This window comes from Hypanus sabinus, chromosome 18 (genome assembly GCF_030144855.1).
Source record: "Hypanus sabinus isolate sHypSab1 chromosome 18, sHypSab1.hap1, whole genome shotgun sequence".
Classification (NCBI taxonomy): domain Eukaryota; kingdom Metazoa; phylum Chordata; class Chondrichthyes; order Myliobatiformes; family Dasyatidae; genus Hypanus; species Hypanus sabinus.
The window spans coordinates 54,871,680-54,894,458 of record NC_082723.1 but is presented as its reverse complement, the minus strand read 5'-3'; the positions used below and the strand labels follow the sequence as shown (position 1 = coordinate 54,894,458).

Below are 22,779 nucleotides of genomic sequence, written 5' to 3'. Positions count from 1 at the left end.
CTCTCCTAAGCGACTGGGTAAATCTTTGGACCTTCGCATTACGACTTCTAAGGACTGTTTTCGCATTCTCGCTTTTAGAACTGTTCGAGCTGCCGTATCGCAGCTGACTTCCGGTTAAGTTAGTCGTTTGTTTACTTTTGGGTTTTTTTAAGCAGTGTTTAATAAATGTTTTACTTGTTATAAAAGACCTGTCTCAATCATATATTCATTGTTGTAACATTTTATTAAAAATAAAAACAATGTTAGAACCCCAAAATCTTCACATTTGAATGTCAAGACTATGTTCAATTATATAATCTGCATGTGATAAGGAATATCAAGTAATGCTGGAGTAATGTTTCTGAATGAGACTGGTAACTGAACCTGCAAATTGTTAAACGGAGTTTTACTGAAAAACTGTAAAGAAAATATATTTGATTCTTTTACCAGTAACTTGAGAAATTCTTCACTTTCATTCCATGATAAGTAAGTATCTTGTTACTTTGAGGAATGATTTTAGAATGAAAACGGTTCTAAATAGTTTTAACTGTTTTTGCCACTTTCCTAATTTCTGCAAGTCACCTGATTAGGTGCCATCACCACACACATCACCTTGTATAATGCAGTAAGAAAGACCCCAATTTTTTGGCATCACTCTTAGGGGCAATGAGTGATAAGTGGCAGTCTTACCAGAAATCACCATATCCTATGAATGCATTTATTAAAAATAAATATAAAGAAGTGAAAAACATTAAAAATACAGATTTTTTAAAAATGTCAGGACCATATTCAATAACAAGTGAAGTATTATCTGCATCTGAATGAGACAGGAAACTGAACTAACAAATGGTTCTATATACATTGAAAAAACAAAAAGAAATTTTAAGAAGTATTTAATTCTTTTACCAGGATTCTGAGAGAGTCTTCACCTTCATTCCATAGGTAAATATCTTCAGTGTTCCCAAACAAATATCCTTTTCAGAAAGGATGAATGTTCTTCCATTGGCACAGAGATCAGAAGTTCTTATTTCCAAACTCAAAATATGTAGAAACTGAAATTCTGAAATAAAAACAGAAGTTCCTGAAACTTTCAGCCGACAAAATACCATCTGTTCAGAGAAAATACAAGCAGTTATGAGACTGAAATAAAGTTAATGTTTTAGCTCGATGAGCTTTTGTTAGAGCCATTCTCTGAACTGAAATACTAAGTCTGTTTATCTCTCCAGAGATGCACCCTGATCTTCTGAGTGTTTCTAGCACTTCATTAATTATTAACATTTGCAGACAATACTCATCTTTGTGAAAAGAGAGTATAACCATATTCCCTTGACATTCAGTGCTTTCACGGCTACCTATTGCTTCATGGTAGCAATAGCAGAGTAGGTCTGACCTCTGCAGGCTGCAACTGTAGAGACATGTGTTGAAGACTTTTTAGCTATGCCAAAATGAAAAACTAGCCCAAACACTTGTAACTGTTCTTTAGGCCATTTTCCAAAGATTTGCATGTCACCTGACAAAATTCCAGCATTACACATAGCACCCATTTAATGCACCAAGAAAGTCTCCAACTTCTTGCTCTCTGTCTTAAAGATAACAGGTGATAAGTGCCAATTTTAACTGAAATCTCCATATCCTGAAAATATCTGCAATAAAAATAGTCTAAGAAGTCAGAACAACAAAGCTGCAGATTTATTTTATCTCAGTGCCATTTTTCAATGCTCAAGATGAAAGTATTATGTCACTTGCATTCTAAGCAATTTGCCTTTGTTATCTGCATGTAATAAAGAATACCAGATAATGCCAGTTTCTGAGATTTTAAACTGAATGATTGAATAAAGTTATTGCAAAATTGAAACATAAAATATATTTCATTCTTTTGACAGGATTTTGAGAGAACCTTCACCTTCATTCGATGATAAGTAAGTATCTTCCTTACTTTGTAAAATTATTTGTTTCTAGAAAGAATAAACTTCTGGTCACTTCTTGCCCATGAGTAGAGAGAGTGGAAACTCTTCCAAGCACTAAAATATGTAGTTGATGGAAATCTGAAATAAAATCCGTATTTCTGGAATAAATAGGAGATATAGGAGCAGAATTAGACCACTTGGCCCATCATGTCTGCTCCACCGTTTCATCATGGCTGCTGCATTTCCCTTAACTCCATTCTCCTTGCTTCTCCCCATAACTTATCATGCCATGACTAATCAAGAATTGATCACCCTCTGTCTTAAATGCACCCAGTGATCTTGCCTCCACAACCACCTGTGGCAACAAATTCCTCAGATTCTCCTCTAAAGAAATTCATCCTTATCTCCATTCTAAATGAATATCCCTCTACAGTATTTTGAGGCTGTGCCCTCTGGACCTAGACTTACCACCAAAGGAAACAGCCTCTTCACATCCACTCTATCTAAGCCTTTTAACATTTAGTAGTTTTCAATGAGATCCCCCCCCCATTCTTCTAAATTCCAGAGATTATGTGCCCAGAGCCTTCAGTCGCTGTTCATATGATATCTCTTTAAATCACAGAATCATTCTTATGCATCTCCTCTGAACCCTCTCCAATGATAGCACATCCTTTCTTAAATAAGAGGCCTCACCGGTGCCTAATACAGACTCAGTATTACGTCCTTGCTTTTATATTCATGTCTCTCGAACGGAATGCCAACATTGCTTTTGCCTTCCTCACCACTGATTCAACCTGCAAATTAACCTTTAGGGAATTCTACACAAGGGCTCCCAAATCCCTTTGCACCTTAGATTTTTGAAATTTCTCCTCTTTAGAAAATAGTCTGTGCTGTTATTCCTTCTACCAAAGTGCATGACAATACACTTCCCAAAACTGTATTCCATTTGCCACTTCTTTCCTGTTCCCCTAATCTGTTGAAGTCCTTCTGCAACCTACTTCCTTCCTTAATAATAACTGCCCTCCACCTATCTTGATATTGTATGCAAACTTGGCCACAAAGCCATCAATTCCGTAATCCAAGTCATTGATACACAACATAAAAAGGAGCAGTCCAAGTGCTGACCCCTGCAGAACACCTCTAGTTGCCTCCTGCCAATCAGCCACCCTTCTATCCCTGCTGCTATCTTCCCTGGGTTTTTACCTTATAAGCAGCCTCAAGTGCAACACCTTGTCTAAGGCTTTCTGAAAAGCCAAGTTCACAGCATCCACTGATTCTCTTTTGTCTATCCTTGTTATTTCCTCAAAGACTTCTAACAGATTTGTCAGGCAAATTTTTCCCTTTTGCTACTTTTCGGAGGCCTGTAAATAACTCCCATCAGGATCTTATTCATGCAGTTTCTTAACTCTACCCCAAGGACTCTACATCTGCTTATCCTATGTCAGCCCTTTCTAAAATTTCACTTAAATTTTTACGAGCAGAGTCACTTCTCCACTGTCTATCTACCTGTACTTTCGATAGATAGTATATCCTTGGATATTAAGCTTCTAACTACAATCGTCTTTAACCATAACTCCATGTACCCACAACATCATACTTGCCTATCTCTAACTTTGCTATAAAATCACCTGCCTTATTTTGTGTACTACCTGCATTCAAATATAAGACCTTCAGTCCTGTCACACTTTTCGTTTTTGTCCCTGTACATCCACTGACTGCAATTTTGCCCTATTAATTCCCTGCCCTTCTGATGCACCATCAATAACTCTTGGAGACGTGAGGCGAGATCTAGGCTTTTATTAGCTGGAAGAGAGAAGTCAGCAGCAAGAGACCATCACACAACATCCTGGAGACTGAGGGAGGAGCAGTGCCTCCAATCGCCTTTATACAGGGGTCTGTGGGAGGAGCCACAGGAGCAGTCAGCGGGGAGGGCGTGTCCAGACAGGTATATGTAGTTCACCACACCTTCCTAACAGTCTCGCTACACACTGTCTCTGCTTGTAAACCAACATTCCTATAATCAGCCTCATCACTCCACTTCCCATTCCCTTGCCAAATTAGTTTAAACCCTCCCCAACACCTCTAGTAAACCTGCCTGAGAGATATTGGTGCTCCTTGTGTTCATGTGTGGCTGATCCCTTTTCTACATGTTATACCTACCCCAGAACATCAAACACCTAACATGAACTACCAATATTCACCACCAGTTAAATAGAGTTACTCAAAATTGAATAAGAAACTGTATTTGATTCTCTTACCAGGATTCTGAGAGGTTCTTCACCTTCATTCCATGATAAGTAAGTAACTTCTAATTTTATGAAATTTACAGAATGAAAACTATTCTAAACAGTTTTATCTTTTTTTTTGCAACTTTCCTTGCATTTCCCAGTCACCTGGTTAGATGTGAGCATTAGACACACATCTGCTTAATGCACAAGAAAGACTCCAATGTCTTGGCATCTGTATTATATCATCGGGCAACAATTGCTACGGTTACCAGTATTCCCTAAGTCCTGAGAATGTTTTAATAAAAATAAACAACCAAGATGTTAGAACCCCCAAAAATGTGGATTTCCTGTATCAAGACTTTGTTCAATAACAAGTGTAAGGATTATCTACATGTGGTAACAAATATCAATTATTGCTGGAGCAATGCTTCAAGTGAGACTGGAATCTGAGACTACAAATGGTACAACAGTTATTGAAAAATTGAAATAAATTATATTTGATTCTTTCAACAGGGTTCTGACAGATTCTTCACCTTCATTCCATGATAAGTAAGTATCTTCCTTATTTGCAAAATGAAAAGTATCCTAAAGACTTTTAACTGTTCTTTTTGCCAGTTTCCTGAGGTTTGTATGTCACCTGTTTAGATACCAACACTGCACACAGCAGCTGTTTAGTGTAACATGAAAGAACTCAATTTCTTGGCTTCTGTCTTAAGGGCAACAAGAAGTCCTCATATTTTGAGAATGTTTTTATTAAAAATAAAAGCAAAGGTAGAAACCCAAAATATACAAAATATTATGTTAGAACCCTGTTCAATAACAAGTGAAGCTATTATCTGCATGTTATGAAGCTTATCAAGTAATGCTGGAGCAATGTTTCTGAGTGAGACTGGAAGCTGAACCTGCAAATTTTAAACAGTTACTGGAAAATCATAAAAGAAAATGTATTTGTTCCTTTTCCCAGGATTCTGGGAGATTCTTCACCTTCATTCCATGATGAGTAAGTATCTTTCTTATTTTGTGAAATAATTTCCTGAACGAAAACCATCCTAAACAGTTTTCACTTCCTTTTATTCCTTTTACCTAACTTCTGCAGGTTACCTGATCAGGTGCCAGCATCACACACACCAAGAAACACTCCAATTTCTTGGCATATCTCTACAGAGCAAAAGATGATGTAGTTGTCTTACCAGAAATCCGCATATCCTGAGAATGCTTTAAAAAATAAAAAGCTATGTTAAAAACGTGAATATAAAGGTTTTTGTGTCAAGACCACATTCAAAAACGAGTGAAAGCATTATTTTATCTGCATGGGATAATGAAAACCAAATATTGTTGAAACAATGCTTCTGAATGAGATTGGAAATTGAACCTACAAATAGTTGAATAGTTTTTGAAAATTGAAAAAGAAACTGTATTTGATTCTATTACCAGGATTCTACGAGATTCTTCACCTTCATTCCATGATAAGTAAGTATCTTCTAATTTTATGAAATAATTTGCAGAATGAAAACTATCCTGAACATTTTTAACATTTTTTGCCACTTTTCTAACTTCTCCCAGTCACCCAGTTAGGTGTTGGCATTAGACACATATGTTTAAAGTACCAAGCAAAACTCCAATGTCTTGTCATCTGTCTTGTGGCAACAGGTGACAATTGCCAATCTTAACAGCATTTCCCATATTGTGAGAATAGTTTTCAAAAAAATGAAATTAAGAATTAACTCAAAAATACGGACTTTTAAATTTCAGTACCTTCTTCAACAACAAATGAAAGTATATTACCTGTATGTGGTATGAAATTACAACTATTACTGGAGCAATGCTTCTGATTGTGACTGGGCATTACCTACAAATGGTTAAGTATAGTTATTGAAAATTTGGAAAGGAATGTAAATAATATGTGTTTCTTTCACCAGGATTCTGAGAGACTCTTCCCTTTCATTCCATGATAAGTGAGTGACCTGATAGATGCCAGCACCCCTGTTTAATGTACCAAGAAAAACTCCAATATCTTGGCATCTGCCTTAAGAGCAAGTGCTGATAGCTGCTGAACTTAATTCCAATATTCTGATAATGCTTTCAATAAAATGAAAAACAAAGCAATTGTAAAACCATTAATTACAGCTTTTTTAATGTCAAGACCAAGTTCAGTCATCAAGCTGAATGTATTTTCTCAGCACAGCAATTAGAGCTATTTGCCTTAGTTATATGATCTGCATGTAATATTGAACCAATGCTGCAACTACTATTGAATAAAACTAAACTGAACATCTGAATGATTAAATACGTTTTTTTGGAAAAGTTGAAAATAAAATATATTTGATTCTTATGTCTCAGGATTTTGAGAGAGCCTTTACTTTCATTCCATGATCAGTAGGTATCTTCTAATTTTATGAAATAATTTGCAAAATGAAAACTATCCTAAATTATTTTAACTTTTCTTTTTGCCACTTTTCTAACAGTTAGGTGTGAGCATTTCACACATACCTATTTAATGCACCAAGGAAGACTCGAATCTCTTGGCATCTGTCTTAGTGCAATGTGATCTAGCAGTGCAGTTTATTGTCATTCAACTGTATACATGAATACCGCCAAATGAAACAACATTCCTCTGGAGCAAGGTACACAATACAGTACATATAGCTCACACACGTAACACATCAAGTAATATTACCACTAGTAAATTAACAAATAATAAGATGCATTTATGACACAAGTTAAGAAATTAATAGTGTAATGCTGCTGGAGCTTTATGCGTGATGAGACCTGGATGGTGACAAGGGAGTTCAGTAGTCTTACAACCTGGGGAAGAAGCTGTTTCCCATCCTAACCGTTCTTGTCCTAATGCTATAGTATCTCCTGCCTGGTGGTAGAGGGTCAAACAGGCTGTTAGATGGATGGAAGGGATCATTGATGAAGTTAAGGGCCCTGCATATACAGCACTCCTGATAAAGAGGGGTATAAGAGAAACCCCAATAATCCTCTCAGCAGTCCTTAAAATCCTTTGTAGGGTCTTCTTTAAAAATTGGTTAGAACGCTGGTATGGAGGCACACTCGCCTCACTCTCCTCCGGAAGTGAAGATGCTGCCGTGCTTTCTTGACCAAACATGGTGTTGATGGACCAGGTGAGAATGTCCATTGTGTGCACTCCTGGAAACTGGGTGATCCTAAGTCTCTCACTGAGGAGCTGTGCAAATGGTCAGGCTGCACCTTTCTAAAGTCCACAATCATCTCTTTGGTCTTGTCTGCATTGAGACTCAAGTTGTTTGCTCTTACCGTTCTACCTGCTCTCTGTCTGCCATCTCATCATTGTTGATGAGGCCAATCACTGTTGTATCATCAGCAAACTTGATGATTTGGTTTGAACTGCATCTAGCAGTTCAGTAATGCATCAGCAGCAGACTGAACATGCAGCCATGGGAAGCACCAGTGATCAACATAATGGATCTAGAGATGTTTACGACAAAACGGACTAACTGTGACCTTTCTGCCAAGAAGTCCAGGATCCAGAAGAGATGTTGAGACCCAACAAGGACAGTTTACTTGCCAGCTTCTGAATGACGATCGTATTAAATGTCAGGCTGAAGTTGATAAGCAACATCCTGGTATATAAGGCACCATTTTCCAGGTGGTGCAGGATGAAATGGAATGCAGAGGCTATGGCATCATCAGTGGACCGATTTGAGCGACGTAAACTGGAAGCGTCCAGTGTAACAGGAACATGGGATTTAATACAATCCATAACCAGCCACACAAAGCACTTCATTGCTGTTGAGGGCTGTGCCAATCTTACTAAAAATCCCATCCTAAGAATGCTTTTAAAAAAAAACAATTTGTTTTACACAAAAAATACAGATTTTTTTTTAAATTTCGAGACCTTATTCAATCATAAATGAAAGTATATTTTGGTTCCCAAACCAAAATCCATGAATGAACCAAGAGGTACATCATCTGTTGGGGGTTATATCTGTGGCGTTTAAGTCTGGTGACCCAGGTCTGTACAAGAAAACCAGGGTTGATTTGCAAAGGGCTATCTCGAGTGAAGAGAAAATTCTGAGCGAGGTTAGAGGCAACATCGGATGCACGTCAACTCTGGCAAGGTTTGCAGGACATTACTTCGTACTAAGTGAAACTCAATAGCATGCATAGGAATGGCAGTGATGCTTCACTACCAAATGAGCTCAACACCCTCTATGCCCGTTTGGAAAGAGAATAAGATTACAACTGTGAAGATCCCCGCTGCACCCGGTGACCCTGTGACCATGGAGGCCGATGTTAGGCTGTTGTTAAGGAGGGGGAATCCTTGCAAGGCATCAGGCCCTGATGGAGTACCTGGTGAGGCTCTGAAAACTTGTGCCAACCAGTTGGCGGGAGTATTCAAGGACATTTTTAACCCCTTACTGCTACAGTCAGAAGTTTCCACCTGCTTCTAAAAGACAATAGTGTGAGCTACCTTGATCATTATCGCCCAGTAACACTCACATCTATGGTGCTGAAATGCTTTGGGAGGTTGATCATGATCAAAATGAACTACCTCAGCAAGGACCTGAACCCACTGAAATCTATCACCACAATAGGTCTACAGCAGATGCAATCTCAATGGCTCTTCACACAGCCTTAGATTACCTGGACAATACAAACACCTATGTCCGGATGCTGTTAGACCATAAGACATAGGAGCAAAATTAGTCTATCTGGCCCATCGAATCATAACTGATTCATTTTTTTTATCTCCTCCTCAACCCCAGTTCCCAGCTTTCTCCGTAACCTTTGATGCATGTCCAATCAAGAACCTATCAGTCTCTTCCTTAAATATGCCCAATGACCTGGCTTCCACAGCTGCATGTGGCATCAAATTCCACAAATTCACCACACTTTGGCTAAAGCAATTTCTCCGCATCTCTGTTTTGAAAGGGCACCCCTCTATCCTGAGGTTGTTCCCTCTTGTCCTAGACTCTCCCATCATGGGAAAAATCCTTTCCAAATCCACTTTGCCTTTCAGCATTCAAAATGTTTCAATGAGATCCCGCCCCCCCCCCCCCCCCATCCTTCTGATTCCAGTGTGTACAGCCCCAGAGCCATCAAATGTTCCTCATATGATAACCCTTTCATCCCTGGAATCATCCTTGTTAACCTCCTCTGGACCCTCTCCAATGCCAGCATATCTTTTCTAAGATGAGGGGCCCAAAACTGTTCACAATACACAAGGTGAGGCATCACCTGTTCGTTAACTACAGCTCAGCGTTTAACACCGATATTTCCATAATCTTGATTGTTAAGTTACAGAATCTTGATCTCCGGTCCTCCATTTGCTGTTGGATCCTCAACTTCCTAACTGGAAGATCTCAATCTGTGCGAATTGGTGATCATACCTCCTCCTTGCTGACGATCAACAGCAGTGCACCTCAGGGGTATGTACTTAGCCCACTGCTCTACATAACCATGACTGTGTGACTGGGTATAGCTTAACTACCATCTATAAATTTGCTGATGATACAACCATTGTTGGTAGAATCTCAGATGGAGATGAGAGGACATACAGGAGTGAGGGATACCAGCTAGTTGAGTGGTGCCAGAGCAACAACCTTGCACTTAACATCAGTGAGACAAAAGACCTGATTGTGGACTTCAGGAAGGGAAAGACGAGGGAACACGAACCAATCCTCAGAGGGCTCAGAAGGGAAGAGGGATTGAGCAGTTTCAAGTTTCTGGGTGTCAAGATCTCTGAGGTTCTAACCTGGTCCCTACATATCAATGCAGCTATAAAGAAGGTAAGACAGCAGCTCTATTTCATTAGGAGTTTGCCAACTAAAACACTCAAAAACTTCTATAGATGGAGAGCATTCTGACAGGCTACATCACTGTCTGGTATTGAGTAGTGACGGGGGGCAATTACACAGGATCGAAAGAAGCTACAGAAAGTCATAAAATTAGTCAGCTCCATCTTGGGTACCAGCCTCCATAGTATCCAATATGTCTTCAAGGAGCAATGTCTCAGGAAGGTGATGTCCATTATTAAGAACGCGCATCACCCAGAACATATCCTCGTGTCATTGTTCCCGTCAGGAAGCAGGTGCAGAACCTGAAGGAACATACTCAGCAATTCTGGTGCAGTTTCTTCCCCGCTGCCATGTGATTCCTAAATAGACATTGAACCCATAGGCACTCCCTCACATTTTTTAAATATTTGTTTAATCTACAATATATATATGTATACCATATATACTTACTGTAATTTATTTTTTCCCTTCTATAATGCATTGCATTGAATGCTGCTGCTAAGTTAACAGATTAAACAAAACATGGTGAGTGTAAGTGTCGGCACGGACTAGAAGGGCCGAGATGGCCTGTTTCCGAGCTGTAATTGTTATATGGTTATAATAAATCTGATTATGATTCTGATTCTATTTTATCTCTGTGATCAGGAATATCATAATGCTGGAGCAATGCTTCTGAATGAGACTGAAAACTGAACTTAAAAATGGTTAAATATAGTTATCAAAAAGTAAATAATATGTGGTTATTTCACCAGGTTTCCGAGAGACACTTCCCTTTCATTCCACGATAAATATCTTCCTAATTTTGATAAATAATTTGCAGAATGAAAGCCATCCCAAACACTTTCAATTGTTGTTTTTGCATCTTTCCTAACTTGTGCAGTTCACCTGATAAGGTACCAGTACCACATGCAACACCTGTTTAATGCACCAAGAAAGAGTCCAATAGCTGCCAAACTTACCAGAAATTCCAATATCTTGAGTATGTTTTTAATAACAATAAAAACAGAGGAATTGGAAACCCACAAATTACACTTTTTTAAATGTCAGGACCATGTTCAGTAGTCAATATGAAGGTATTTTCTCAGCATTGCAATTATAGCTATATGCCTTTATATTATCTGCATGTCATAATGAAACAATGCTACAACTACGATTGAATAAAACTATAAACTGAACTTATGAATGATTAAATGCATATTTGAAAAAGTTGAAAATAGAATATATTTGATTCTGATGTCTTAGGATTTTGAGGGAGCCTTCACCTTCATTCCATAAGTAAGTATCTTCCTTATTTTGTAAAGAAAAAATGATTTCATGAAAAATTGAACCTCCTTCCATGAGCACAGAGATCAGAACCTCATACTTCAAAATTGAATGTGTAGGTGCTGGAAATCAGAAATAAAAACAAATAATTCTGGAATGATCGGTAGACAAGTATGTTCCTTATTCTGTGAAATATCTTGTGGAATAAAAGCCACTTTCCTAGCTTTTGTGGGCCATCTGAATTGCTCCTACTTCCAAACATAAAATATGTAGCTATTGGAAATCAGAAATAAGTACAGAAGATTCTGGAAAAATTCAGCTAAGAAAGCACCCTCTGTTGAGAGACAGAACAGCGTTGTTTCAGAATGATGATCTTTTATTAGAGCCCTTCATATGATAAATCTTCACTGACCTGAAATGCTAATTCTGTTTATCTGATCTGCTGAAATGTTCTAGCACTTTATCATTTACAACCAAAAGCCATATTTGTGAGAAGAGAGTACCTCTTCATCTTCATCTGATATTCAGCACTCTGATAGATGTCCATTGCTTCACGGCAGCAATAAGAGTGCAGTTGTGACCACCGCACACTGCTGCTGTGGTAATATTGTTATTGAAAGTATGAAAAAGAAAATATATCTTTTTTAATCCTAGGATTCGGAGAGAGTCTTCACCATCATTCCATATTAAGTAAGTATCTTCCTTATTTTTTGCAATAATCTTTTTCAAAAAAAGTGAATTTCTAGCCATTTCTTGTGAAGAGATTAAGAGTTTGTATTTCCATCTCAGTGAATTAGTTTTTTTGATAGCCATTATATATCTTCACTATCTGTCCTTGTAATTTGTAATACTAACTATTATCCCAAATATAGAACTCAACCAAAACAGATAGGACCCAATGTGGAACCATTGTTTAAAATGGAAGAAGGATATACCAAGCAGCTACACTGCAATTAATCTAACAAAGGATTCTGTAAAGAGGATTTAAGAGATGTATAGCAATGAGAGACTGGGGCAGGCTGAATAGGAACAACCCATTTGAGTCGGTGGAGAGAATAAGAAGAGAGAATGTAAACAAGGGATTCTGCAGATCCTGGAAATCCAGAGTGCGCACACACACAAAATGCTGAGGAATTCAGCAGGTCAGGCAGCTGCTATGGAGAGGAATAAAGAGTTGATGTTTTGGGCCAAGACCATCATGACTGTAAACACTCTCTATACCTCATGTTATTGTGCAACATTTTCAAATTTGCTTTTGACTTTCTGTAGTATTTTTAGGACTTTTTGATGGCTGGAGGTGGGCCTAATATTGTAGTTGTGAGTTAACCAGTGCTTTATAAAAATTCAAATTGACCTTATTGCTTTTGTAGACTGTGCCTTCACTTAAAGCTAAGGCTCCATCATCCTGGTAGTGGTGTACATTCAATCTCAGGCAGGCAGTGGAGGAGCTGAGCCAAAAAACAGACAGTACACCATATGTGATTAAATGAGTACAATTTATAAAGGTTACTATAACTAAGTGATTAATAATGATACAGTATATATGAAGAAAAAAAATAAAGAAAAGGCGCCAAACTTATCAAAGTCCAAACCACTTCATGCACAACTGTTGGAGCTCAATTCCTGAAGTCTTCTGGCCACCATTCGATCCCCTCTGAACTCCTCAACTCGCAGCTCAGGACCACCCGAAGTGGTCAACCAAGCATATCTATTGTTGTCTCCTCTCCTCAGGGTACCTCCTGGCCTTGGACCCCCCCCCCCCTTGGGGTCCATTCCTCGCCCAGTTTACAGCATCGCGTCCTCTCTCTCTCACCCCCTCGCGCCGATCTCCCCAAAAGCCCGCCAACAATAGCTGGTTGACTGCTGTCATAACAGCAACCTTGTACTCAACTTCAGTAAGATCAAGGAGTTGATTGTGGACTTCAGGAAGGGGAACATGCAGCAGTCCTCAATAAGGGGTCAGCAGCAGAAAGGATGAGAATTTTCAGGTTCCTGGGTGTCAACATCTCTGAAGAACTATCCTTGGGCCCAACATATTGATACAATTACAAAGAAGGCTTGAAAGCAGCTATTTTCATTAGGAGTTTGAGGAGATTTGGTATGTTACCAAAGACACTGGCAAATTTCTAGATGTAATGTGGAGTGCATTCTAACTAGTTGCATCCCTGTCTGGTATGGAGGTGTCACTGCACAGGACGCAAAAAAGATACAGAGAATTCAAATTCAGCCAGCTCCATCATGGTCACTAGACTCCGCAGTATTGAGGACATCTTCAAAAGGATGCCTTAAAAAGATGGCATCTGTCATTAAGGACCCTCGTCACCCAGGACGTGCCCTCTTCTCATTGCTACCATCAAGGTGCACGAACGTGAAGACACACACTCATTTCATTTTTAATCTTTTTTTATTGATTTAAAAATATATAAAGACAAATACAAATCAGAGGAGGTTATATCAAATACATATTCCAATGGAAGTACAAACAACAAAAAAGGAGTGTACACCGTCAAAATCATATATAGTATAATATTGAGCTCCTCAATATCCACAACTCCTCTTAACAATTCAAATAAAAAGATCAAAATTGCCAGTATTAAGAAAAAGAAAAAAAACACTAAACTAACCTAAAACAAAAAAAAAGACTGGGCATTCCATTTGAGGATATAATTTCAAAAAAAGGAGGAAAAATCCTTCCGATCAAATCTGAAAAGTCACGAAGAAGAAAAAATTACCTAAAAAAGCAGAAGACACACACTCAACGTTTTACGAACAGCTTCTTCCCCATCGCCAATAGATTTCTGAATGGTTAATGGACCCATGAACACTACTTTACTATTTTTTCCTTTTCTACTCACTTTTTGCACTACTAATTTAATATAAGTTTCTTATTGTAATTTATAGTTTTGTTATGTATTGCAATATACTGCTGCCACAAGATATTAGATTTCATGACATACAGTATGCCAGTGATAGTGTACCTGATTCTGATTCCATATGTTTCACTGCCTACTCTATTTCATTTTATCTATATTGTTCTTATTGTCACAAAGCATCACTTCGCATTTCCCTGCTATCACTATTATTTATTTCCATTGACGTTTTGCCAGCAGTCCTCTTCCTTGATAAATGTCTGTTCTTTTTCCCAGTCCATTGATGTTGTTTGGGCAACCTATTAACAGCTGCTTTCCATAACTTGAAGCATGGTGTTGCATGCAGATATCAAAAATGCATTCAGCAGATCCATGCCTTAGTCTTTACTATATCAAAAAATAATAATAATCCCTGTGGAACATCAAGTCTGTAAAACTCTGCCTTCTGTCCTTGAGGCATATTGTATCTTTATTTTTCAACCTATGTTTTCACTGACTTCTTTGTTTCTTTGGCTCCATTTATGCTAACCGTCTGGGACTTTGCCAATTGTCTTCTTAAAATCTATATAGATAACATCTCATGTAGGGCATTTAGCAGCCATTTCTGTTACCTTATCAAACATTTACTCAGGTTAATCAAACTAAATTTGCTTTTAAAATGTTGGCTCCACTATAGTAGATCAAATTTCAGAAAAATCTTTTAAATTAGTTCTGAACATTGGTTCTAATAGCTTCCCTCATACTGAGGTTAAACTATTATGCCCTTATACAGATTTCTGTGCAACAACATCATATTTGCCGTTCCCTAGTCCTCTTGCATATCATCTGTAACTACTGGAGATTGAAAGCTTATGGCAAACTCTTTTGCAATCTCCAGAAAATATTCCTTTATCACATCAGAACCAGGTGACTACATTACTTCAGTATAGCCAGTCTTCCTAATACTTTCTCCTTAGTCTAATATTTTAGGGAAAACATGAGAGTAAACAGAACAAATTACGCCTCTTATGGTATCATAGTTGTTATGTTTTGTAACTTCAAAACATTAAACTAATTCAAAAGAAGACACGGGAGTCCAAAATGTTGGTCTAACTTCAAGTTTACTTTAATTGGGCCATGCATATATCACATGGTAGCGTGATGACACTCCTCCTTGCTTAGGTATAAGCTCCAACTCAATAGAGAATGCATTTCAACCATATACACAGTATACTATATATTACAACTACTATATACAGACATCCACAGCATAGTAAATTTTAAGTTGTCCCATTCAGGTCTAAAGATTCGGTTGCTTTGGAGGATTTTTTACTCTTGTGGGATAATGTCCTTCCTAACAAGGGGGATCACTCTGCTTAGCAGGTGAGACCTGTGGCTGTGAAACAATCTCAGACTCTGAGACTGTAGGAAGTGGTTCTGACAGTTCTGAGCACCTTTCTTCTCCTTTTCTCTCTCTGGATCCATTTCGATCCCTTTCTTTCTCTCCATCTTTTCCCTCCTTTTGCTTCTTCAAGTTTGTGTATTTTGATCTCGGGAAGGTCCATTTAGTTCACTGGAGCATTCTCTTATTAATCCATCTATTTCTCCATTTACAATCTGATGTCTCCTCGGTTTCCTCATCCACAACTTCATCTGACAAATCCTCTGATTTGGTATCTCCATTGACTCCTTTTTGGCCTTCCATTCATCCATCTGAGCTTTGGTCTTTGCATCCATTTTTACAAGCAGCTTTTTGTCTACCACTTGAAGTTCATACAATAACATTAATGCACACAGATTCTGATACTCACTAAAGCTGAATACTTGCAACTTCCTTGAAGCTCTTTGAACTCTCTTCTGGCTTAAAACATCACCACATTTCACAAGTAACTGCCTGAGTAACATACCAGAAGCTTTCTCAGTTATGTTACCTACAAAGACTGCTGTAGTCAAACCCCAGCTTTCAAACACTTTCACAATCCCTTTGAGCTGCATGGTCATACCTTGGTCCAATGTGCTTTCTAACCTGAGGCAAAGAAGTTACACCAAAACCTGTTTGTCGTCTGTTGGGCAATGATTCATGATGTTCAGCATGGGGATAGTTATGTATAAGATGATGAGAGGCATTGATCGTGTGGATAGTTAGAGGCTTTTTCCCAGGGTTGAAATTGCTGCCACAAGAGGGCACAGGTTTAAGGTGCTTGGGAGTAGGTACAGAGGAGATGTCAGGGCTAAGTTTTTTACGCAGAGAGTGGTGAATGCGTGGAATGGGCTGCCGGCAACAGTGGTGGAAGCGGATACAATAGGGTCTTTTAAGAGATTTCTGGACAGGTACATGGAGATTAGAAAAATAGAGGGCTGTGGGTAACCCTAGTAATTTCTAAGGTATGACAAGTTCAGCACAACTTTGTAGGCCAAAGGGCCTGTATTGTGCTGTAGGTTTTCTATGTTTCTATCATCCAGTAACATTCATTTCAAGAGGTCTTGAATACAAGAGCAAGGATGTGATGCTGAGGCTTTATAAGGCATTGGTGAGGCCTCGCCTTGAGTACTGTGAACTGTTTTGGACTCTTCATCAAAGAAAAGACATGCTGGCATTGGAAAGTCCAGAGGTGGTTCACAAGAATGATTCCAGGAATGAAAGGGTCATCTTACAAAGAACATTTGATGGCACTGGGTCTGTACTCGCTGGAATTCAGAAGGGTGAGTGGGAATCTCATTTAAACCTTTCGAATGTTAAAAGGCCTAGACAGAGTAGAAGTGGGAAAGGATGTTTCCCACAGTGGGGGAAGTCTAGGATGAGAGGACACAGCCTCAGGATATCTATTCCATTTCCATTTTACATTACTTTTTAAGCATCTGATAAAGCAGTGACTCTGTACAGTGGTAAAAGTCTTCAGTAATATTTAACCAGGTCCATTAAGGATATGAGCTCTGCCATGCTGGTTCTTTGCATTTACAATGAATTAAGTTTGTCTTTTACACATTGTAAATCCTGTAAACCCTTATTGCCTACTTTTAATCTAAAGAGATAGCTTCTGGTTGAATGAAAGTGCATTGCCTAAAACTGAGTTCACATGTAACATCATCTAAGATGCAAAGATCATCCTTTTTAGTGCTATTGACATAGAGAAAGTCATTCTGATTACATAGGCAATGGCCTGGTACCTTGCAGGATCTTGCTCATTCTCAACTAGAAAATCTCTGGGAGGCTTTAACAATTTTACATGAGATTTACATATATATTTATTTATAGTAAGGTAATATTGCTACTCTTCAATAACAGTTGAATGAAATCATGTGATATGTTCACTTTGTGAAGTACTTGTTTTCCACCAATTATGTGTAAAGTTTTTAAATGTTGAAAGAACAGCGACAGTAGCATCAACACACTCACCCCCCCCCCCAAAAAAAAGATCACCCACACGCCAAACTGCAACAAGAAAGAAAATGCCAAAAAACTGAAGGAGACCAATCTAAAGAGCAGTCCAATCACATAAATCTCAGAGCATTGAATAGTCCATCCTTCCGTGATTCATGACTCACACCTGGTCTGACTGGTGGCCTCCGTTGGGAGTGATCGCTGACCCACTCTGCATTCACCTCAGTGGCCTCCGTAGTGAGCAATCGCTAACCGGGTCTGAAAGCTGCCAATCCAGTGGCCTCAATCAGGAGCGATTCATGACCCTGTGTCTCGTCTGTGGTCTTTTCCACGAGTTGGCTTGTGTTCTTGGTCCTATACAGACCCCTGTCTCTGATATCCACGAGGCAGCTCTTCAGACACAGTATAGTACTATCATTCAATCGTTGGATCGAGTTCCAAGCTGTATGTCACATGCTCCAACAGTATCCATAACACAAACATGACAAAAAGAACAATTCCTATTGAAAATCTAAATTATATCTATTGGCTTGGTGAAATATTGACTTACAATATAACACTAAACCCTCACAAACAGCTTCAAATTAAGAGATTCTCACATGGTGATAATATTGCACTTGCATAAGATCAGAGTAATAGGGAACACTGATCTATTGTTATTTTAGCAAAAAAACAAAATATACGTAACTCAAATGTTTTCCTTTAACTTCATCCTAGTCCTCAAAGTGACTACACCAGCAGAATTCTGAAACAATCAAATTCTCTTCATGAATTGCAGATGTCATCACAGTGAGTAAAGTAGATCTTTTAATCTTCTCAGGTTTTAAATTCTAATGATGGTGTCGCCTGGTATGTTCATATAAAAACTTAAAGTGTTCCAGCCAAATCAAGACATTTAGCCTACTTGTTAAAATACACCTAGCTCAATAATACATTCGGTATAGTAAATATTGTTGGGATCATTAAAGTTGCTGAATAACAATCAGACACAGAAGTAATTGCTCCAGTACTTTGCAGAGCAGCTAGTAACTGTTTGGTTCAGTTTCCCTGCCCTGGCTTCAGCATACTCATGTATAAGGAGAATGTGCTTGAGTGATTGAGAGAGTCTTCCAATTTGCATTCCCACTTATCGTTGCATCATTAGTGACTGTGAAAGGATTATGTTTAATGAGGACATGACTGATACAGCCAGAAAAAAAAGCTTCATACCTTCAGAAACCTGAAGGCTACAGTGTGGGGATGACTTTAAATGGAAATGTTAATTGCTTTTCCATCACCACTTGTGCAGTTGTATACCTCTGCCTCAGTCACTCCACCACAAACCCGCCTCCCATTCCAAGTAACCAGAATCTTCCCTATGTAAACACAGCTTCCACCCTCCCCCTTTTTTGAATTGAACTGAACCCCTGTATGATCAGGTTCACTTTCCTTAAATATGAATACTACCCACCAGCATCCCCACAAATGTTATCACAATGGGGTACTATGGCGCAGGTGCTAGTGGTTATTGAGATTCAATTAGAACATTAGAAAAATTTGCAAAATTAGGCTTTGGTAATAAATTGGTCTCAATTCCATTTCTTAACTGACCGTGACACACCTTGATTCTTCCATAGTCCAAAGATAAATCCATCTTTGCTTTGCATATTTAAAAGTTCAACATCATTAGTTTTCTGTGGTGGAGTATTTCCACAAGCCATTAAGAGGAAAAAAAATTTCCTTGTCTCAGTCACAAGGTTTTCTGCTGTTACAGTTATGAAGATTTTATCCTGAGACCATGTCCCTACTTCCGGATATTCTTTGGATAAGGACAGGTTGCATTGACTGGACTTCTATATTATTTTAGCTTCTAAGCTTAACTCTGTAATCATCATTGATTAGATGCTACAGAAGAAAAATTGATCCCCATGGATTAATTATTATACGTCTACTTTCATACTGCATGTTGTGTCAGTTGCAATAGCAAAGGCACTTTCAATCTCATGGCTACAGTCAGAAGTTTTCACCTGCTTCAAAAAGGCAACAATCATACCGGTGCCCAAGAGCAGGATAAGCTGCTTTAGCAATTATCATCCAGTAGCACTCACATTTACGGTGATGAAGTGCTTTAAGAGTTTGGTTAAGGCTAGAATCAACTCCTGTCTTGGCAAGGACCTGGACCAACTGCAATTTGCCAATCTGCAGCAGATGCAATCTCATTGTCTCTTCACGCGGCCTTAGATCACCCAGACAATACTAATACTTAAATCAAACTTCTGTTTTTGCCTACAGCTCAGCTTTTAACACAATCGTTCCTATAGGTATGATCAAAAAGCTCCAAAACATGGGCCTCTGTACCTCCCTCTGCAACTGGATCCTTGACTTCCTCACCGGAAGACCACAGTCCCTGCAGATCGGAAATAATACTTCCACCTCACTGATAACCAACAATGGCACACCTCAAGAATGAGTGTTTAGCCCACTGATCTATCATCTCTACACTATGACTGTGTGGCTAAGCACAGCTCAAATGCTATCTATAAATCTGCTGATGACACAACTATCGTTGGCAGAATTCCAGATGGTCACAAGAAGCCATACAGGAGTGAGGTATTTCAGCTAGATGAATGGTGTCACAGCAACGACCTTGCACCCAATGTAAGATTAAAGAACTGATTGTGGACTTCAGAAAGGGTAAGATGAGGGAACACATACCAGTCCTCATTGAGCGATCAGAAGTGGAAAAAGTGAGCAATTTCAAGTTCCTAGGTGTCAACATCTCTAAGGATTTATCCTGACCCCAACAGATCAATACAGTTACAAGGAAGGCATGCCAGTGGCTATATTTCATGAGGAATTTGAGGAGATTTGGTATTTCACCAAAGTCACTCACAAATTTCTACTGATATACCATGGAGAGCATTCCAACTGGCTATTTCATAGTCTGGTATGGGTGGGACAGTGCGCAAGATCAAAAGAAATTGCAGAAAGCTGTAAACTAAGTCTGCTCCATCATGGGCACCAGCCTCTGTAGCATCCAGGCCACCTTCAAAGAGCAATGCTTCAATAGGGTGGCATCCATCATTAAGGACCCTCATCACCCAGGACATGCCTGTGACAAGAGTCCTTGATGAGAATGGCTTGGACCCAAGGCTGGAGTCGAGACCCAGGATCAAGAAGCTGAGTTCAAAACAAACACTAGAGGAAATCACTGGTAGGCTTACGATTGAACACTAAACCTTTGCTGAGGTGTTCCTTAAATACACAATTCTTGGTGCCTAAAACATGATCATCAATTATCAATTAACGGGAACATCTCCATGCCAGCTATCTGTACTCCAGAGAGTTAGAGCGTTTAAATCTCGGAAGCTGGCGTGTTTGGGAGCGTCTCATAACAATGCCCTCTTCTCATTGCTGCCATTAGGGAGGAGGCACCCACTTAACAATTCAGCAACAGCTTCTTCCCCACTGCTAAGAGATTTCTGAATGGACATTGAACCGATTAACACTACTGCACTACTTTTTCTGCACTACTTTTAACTCATTATATCTATATACACTTACTGTAATTCACAGATTTTAATATTATGCATTGCAATGTACTGCTGCCGCATAACAACAAATTTCGTGACATGTGCTGGTAATGTTAAATCTGATTCTGATTATGTATGAACTCTTGAGTGCTTCCAGCATTTTCTTTGGGTTTTTATTTACAATTTCTATAGTCTGAAGTTTTCTTTTACTATTCACTATTCAATTAATTACTCTTGTTTATGTTAATCACACAGGTGTTCTGTTTCTTTACACAATCTGATACTCTAAAGCATACCTACCCTAATGGCTGTAGCAAAGCTGGTGCAAGCTGCTCACCTTTAACTGGAGGTGACTGCAGATGGTCTTAGAACATGATGTTGAATAGCACCCACCCTAGAGTGGCACAGCATTGTCAGGAGAATTCCCCACAATGAGTGGATAGATCTCTCTACATATCCCACTACCATCTGAAACTCCATTAGCATCTGAGCACTGAGACAAATATTTAATTTTGATGCTTTCCCTAGAGTCAGAAAATTTCCCGATAAAGTTTGACAAAGTTTAAAAAGTTCAAAGTAAAATTTATTATTAGAGTACATACCTGTCTCCACATACTACCCTGAGAATCTTTTTCTGGGGCATACTCAGCAAATCTATAGAACAGTAACTGTGAACAAGATCAACGGGCAACAAACTGTGCAAATGAAAATATAAGTAAATAGCAATAAATAACGAGAGCATAAAATACAGTTGTTATTTGATTCAACAATGCCTCGGGCTGTGTACCAGAATAGCAACAGCGAGTGTTTTCTATGGTGGTGGAATCGTAAAACCAGAGCACACAGCCTCAGGATAGAACGGAGATGAGAAAGTATTTCTTTCGCCAGAGTGGTGAATCTGTGAAATACGTTACCACAGGTGATTGTGGAGGCCAAGTTATTGGGTATATTTAAGGCAGAGGTTGATACACTCTTGATTAGTCAGGGCATGAATGGATATGGGGAGAAGGTAGGAGATTGGGGCTAAGAGGGAAAATATATCAGTCATGGCAGAGCAGACTTGTTGGGCCAAATGGCCTAATTCTGCTCCTATATCATATCATCTAAAAACATGAAAAACCAAGGCAAAATAATAGTTTCTATTTCCTTGTTTTGTATAATTCTTCATTGGAATGTAGGCTTTATCATGGAAACTTCAACAGCAGGATCCAGAATGAATCATGTTAATTTAGTCATTTCAAGAGGCTGTAAATTCAGTAGAAATGCTTTATCTTCAGTGGTGTTAAAATTGGTGTCATAAGAGCATTTCACTCAAAATCATGAATTATTCAAAGAATATTGAATACCTGTCAAGTGGAGACAGTAAAACTACAACTGGAATGAAACATTCCATTGAGCTTGACCTTTTACACTGTACTTTCACTGTATATTGTGGTGTTATGAGCAGCTGAAAATAAAATGGCAAATCATGAAATACAAACCGTTAATCTACAGCTGTATTAACATTCACATAGCCTTTTCCAGTCATTTATGCTTACATTTTACATTATATTCAATCTATGTTTGTAAAGTTTACACAAAAATTTATTTTGCTATGTTTGTGAAATCAAGACTCATTTTTTCAGTAGATATATGTTGCTATTTTTCGTAACTAGCTTGTATACATTTTGCTATTCAGACATGGGTGATTGGCGAGGCTTGATTTAGTGCACACCAATAATATCCCTGGGAAGCTGGGTCTTCTTGAATTATTTCAGTTCATGAAGTAATGGTATTTAATCTTGGTTGTGTGATGTAAAGCTCTTTTTTAAATTCTGCTGATATTTCAAATACCATAAGCAATCTGGATTTGCAATCAGGATGAAAATATATCTAT

General features: G+C 38.6%; 1 protein-coding gene across 9 annotated transcripts in view; it reads left to right on the top strand.

Annotated features, from left to right (window-relative positions):
• Window positions 1–6,456, top strand: part of LOC132407606 (uncharacterized) — a 38,726-nt gene extending 32,270 nt beyond the window's left edge. For 6 of the 9 annotated variants that reach the window (XM_059994366.1, XM_059994367.1, XM_059994361.1 and 3 more), the window contains 8 exons: window positions 430–465; window positions 889–921; window positions 1,863–1,898; window positions 4,148–4,183; window positions 4,628–4,663; window positions 5,079–5,114; window positions 5,549–5,584; window positions 6,034–6,456. In XM_059994366.1, coding sequence (XP_059850349.1) covers window positions 430–465; window positions 889–921; window positions 1,863–1,898; window positions 4,148–4,183; window positions 4,628–4,663; window positions 5,079–5,114; window positions 5,549–5,584; window positions 6,034–6,073 — 289 coding nt within the window. In that variant the 3' untranslated portion in view covers window positions 6,074–6,456. The remainder of the gene's footprint in view (window positions 1–429; window positions 466–888; window positions 922–1,862; window positions 1,899–4,147; window positions 4,184–4,627; window positions 4,664–5,078; window positions 5,115–5,548; window positions 5,585–6,033) is intronic. The other 3 variants (XM_059994362.1, XM_059994359.1, XM_059994365.1) reach the window with 3 other exon arrangements.
• Window positions 6,457–22,779: the final 16,323 nt, after the last annotated feature.